This window comes from Sprattus sprattus, assembly GCF_963457725.1.
Source record: "Sprattus sprattus genome assembly, chromosome: 3".
NCBI classification, from domain to species: domain Eukaryota; kingdom Metazoa; phylum Chordata; class Actinopteri; order Clupeiformes; family Clupeidae; genus Sprattus; species Sprattus sprattus.
In genome coordinates, this window is record NC_137922.1 from 54,335,369 (window position 1) to 54,338,539 (window position 3,171).

A 3,171-nucleotide genomic window follows, 5' to 3' on the forward strand; every position below is an offset into this window, starting at 1 on the left:
TCTTCCAGGTGGCCCAGCAGCTATCCCACGCCTCCCTGGTGGAGCCGCTCTTCCTGCCCTCCAACCTGCTGACGCTCTTCTGCCGCTACCTGGACAAGCGCACCGTCCACCAGCTCAAGAGCAACATGGAGTGAGTTCAAAGGGTTTAACTCCCAAATGCCTAAGAGTGCTTTGGGCAGCCATTTAAAGGTCTCTGCAGCTTTAGCCGAAAAAAACTAAAATTAAATGTCTGTTATTGTATTTGCATACAACCAGGGTGCGATTTGTCCAAAAACCAGAGGGGGGGATGTGTTTTTTTTTTTATTTTTTTTTATCATGAAAAAAAAAAAACAGGCAATACATAGGCCTAATTCTCTTCATATACATGCATCATCTATGTCTATGATATGATAATCGCTGCTAGACGCTCAGTTCTTGTGCTCCCTCTCATTCACGTTGAAAAACTGAAACCGAAACAAACTTTGAAACTGAAACGCAACTGTTTTGGACAGGACTCGCTAATTCAGTGAACAAAAAAAAAAACCAGAGGGGGGGTAAATCCCCACCATCCTCCCCGGCAAATCGCACCCTGCATACAACGACATTTGGAGAGCTGCTCCTGTTGGTGCCATGAGGGACAACATATAGCAACTCCACAATACAATAAGCTAAAACAATTAAGAGTACAGCTCTTGGTATTATTCTGATCGTAGATCGCCATTTTCCACCAAGTTCTCCTCAATTCCATAGAAATGTCAGACTGTATGATCAGAGTGGATGCTGGCCGACAGTGGTACAGGAGGTAGAGAAATTGTTTAGTAATCACAAGCTAGTTCAATTCCTCATTGCCTCACTGAAGCGTCCTTGAGCAAGACACTGAACCCTTAATTGCTCTTGATGTACAGTGTGCTATCATTGTACATATAAAAAAAAAAAATGTATATACAGTGGTGGCCAAAATTATTAGAACACCTGACAGATCTGAGAATAATTACCTTTTTTTTTGCCTCCAAAACATGATTTTAATTCTTAATGTTCATGAAACATGCAGATGGCTGTTCTGAGCACAACAAATATCAGATGAAGTGAATCCTACTGTTTTTATCCACTTTTAACTTTAATATGTGGTACGTCCACCTTTTGCAGCAATTACAGCAGCACATCTCTCTGGCATAGAGTCAATATATTTCTTGAGAACTTCAACAGTAATGTTATCCCATGCCTTCTGCAACTCAAGCCAAAGGCTTTCCTTGGAATTAACAATAGATCTGTCTAGTTTATTTTCCAACTTGCCCCGAATTTGCTTGATGTGTTTGAAGTCCGGACTTTGAGAGGGCCGGTCCATAATTTTCTATGTTACAGCAGATTCCTTGTCGCCGGTAGATCCGGCAATAGTTAAAATGATGTTTAGGGTCATTGTCCTCTTGGAAAATAAATCCAGGCCCAATAAGACATCTCCAAGAAGGAACTCCGTGCCTCACCAGAATGTTGTGGTATACTTTTGTATCCATGATGCCATCGATTTAGCCAAAGTCACCTGTTCCTGAGGCTTAAATTACACCCCACACTATAATACTACCCCCTCCTTGTTTAACTGTTGGCAAAAGACACTAATTTTTATATCTCTCCGCCTCACTTTGTGGAACATACATGCTTTGCTTCTTGCCAAGCTATTCAAACCTGGACTCATCAGTACACAACACTTAAACCAATCTTTCTTTGTCCATTTCTTGTGTTCTTTTGCAAATTTCAGGCGTTACACTCAATTGTTCTCTTTCAGTAATGTTTCTTTGCTGCTATTCTGCCAAAAAGTCCTTCTTCTCCCAGTTTCCGGCGGACAGTTCTTGAAGACACTGTTGCACCATTAGTCATTGTGATGTTGATCTCGTAACACAGTTCTTGTAAAGTCTTTCTTCGGTCCTGAAGACTGAGAATTTTGAGATGCTTCACTTGTGTGTCTGAGAGTTTCTTTTTGAAACCTCTCCCCTTTCGGTTCTGGTGCCATGGTGGTCTAAAGTGTACTTTACAGTGCTTGGACTGCATCTCAAGTCCTTGGCTATGGGGCAGTAACTCCAGCCAGCATCAAAAAAAAGCCTTTATTCGAACCCGTTGCTCACTCGTTAGCTCCTTCTTCACCTTAGCCATGTTCAAAGAGCAACATGTGCTTCAAGACTGCTTCTAGAGGCTTTGGATCTATACCATTTGGTGGTGTGGCCTCAGTGACAAAACCCTGATGTTACCAATCACTTAATGAGCAGGATAGGCCTTGTACATTCAAAAGAATCGCCGAGCTGTGTCCTAAGACTCTTGCATCACCATCAATTTAACCACAATAACACTTGACAATGATTACACAAGTAATTTGGCTTCTTCTGTGCAGGAACATGATTGTGTGACATTGACAGTGAAATAGGCCTAGCTTGTTTTTGTACGGAAAATGACCTAAATCTCATTATGATGGCTCTATTCTATGGTGTATCGAGCATAATGATGACTTTGTAGATATTGAATTCGTTTTTAGGGTATTTCAATGGCCAATTCAACAAAAACAACTGAAAACTCTTAAATATGTCTAGTGTTCTAATAATTTTGGCCACCACTGTACATCCTTGTAAGTTGCTTTGGATAAATTCTAAATGACTAAATGTAAATGTAATGATCAGAGTGGATGCTGCATACTACATAACAGGTATGCGGTCCTCCACTGTATGTTCAGAGTGGATGCTGCATACTATTTAATTCAATTGTATTTATATAGCGCCATAACGATACAATCTGTAGGTGCATACAACATAATAAGCATGTGGTCTCCCACCCTTAGGTCTGCCTCAGGCTACCTGGCTGTCGCGTCGTAGAGTGGTGTTGGACGTCGCCGCTGTGTGTGTGTGTGCGTCATCATACACACACCTGTCAAGCATCTGGAGGCTAGCATACAGCCTTGTATGTGCACATCCATTTCCGTCTGTCTGCTTCTGTCTTTATGTATGCATGTAGGTATAATTAATGAATGAATATGTACGAGTACATGACCTGCATGTCATCAGTGGAATGTTGAAATGGATTGGTCAACAGAAGAGCATGTAGAAGTGATGTCATTCTGTGATGTCATTCTGCGATGTTCTTTGGCCTGTTGACGTGATGCTCTCCTCTTTCTGTTTGTTTGTGTTCACTCATCCACTTTGTTTTCACTTA

General features: G+C 41.3%; 1 protein-coding gene across 1 annotated transcript in view; it reads left to right on the top strand.

Moving 5' to 3' along the window:
• The window catches only part of patl2 (PAT1 homolog 2), a gene marked incomplete at both ends in the record, with an annotated part of 11,235 nt that extends 8,401 nt beyond the window's left edge, over window positions 1–2,834 (top strand). The window contains 2 exons of the mRNA XM_080834075.1: window positions 1–130; window positions 2,801–2,834. The exon at window positions 1–130 is cut by the window's left edge and continues 11 nt beyond it. Of these exons, the coding sequence (XP_080690201.1) occupies window positions 1–130; window positions 2,801–2,834 (164 nt within the window). The remainder of the gene's footprint in view (window positions 131–2,800) is intronic.
• Between the last annotated feature and the right edge of the window lie 337 nt (window positions 2,835–3,171).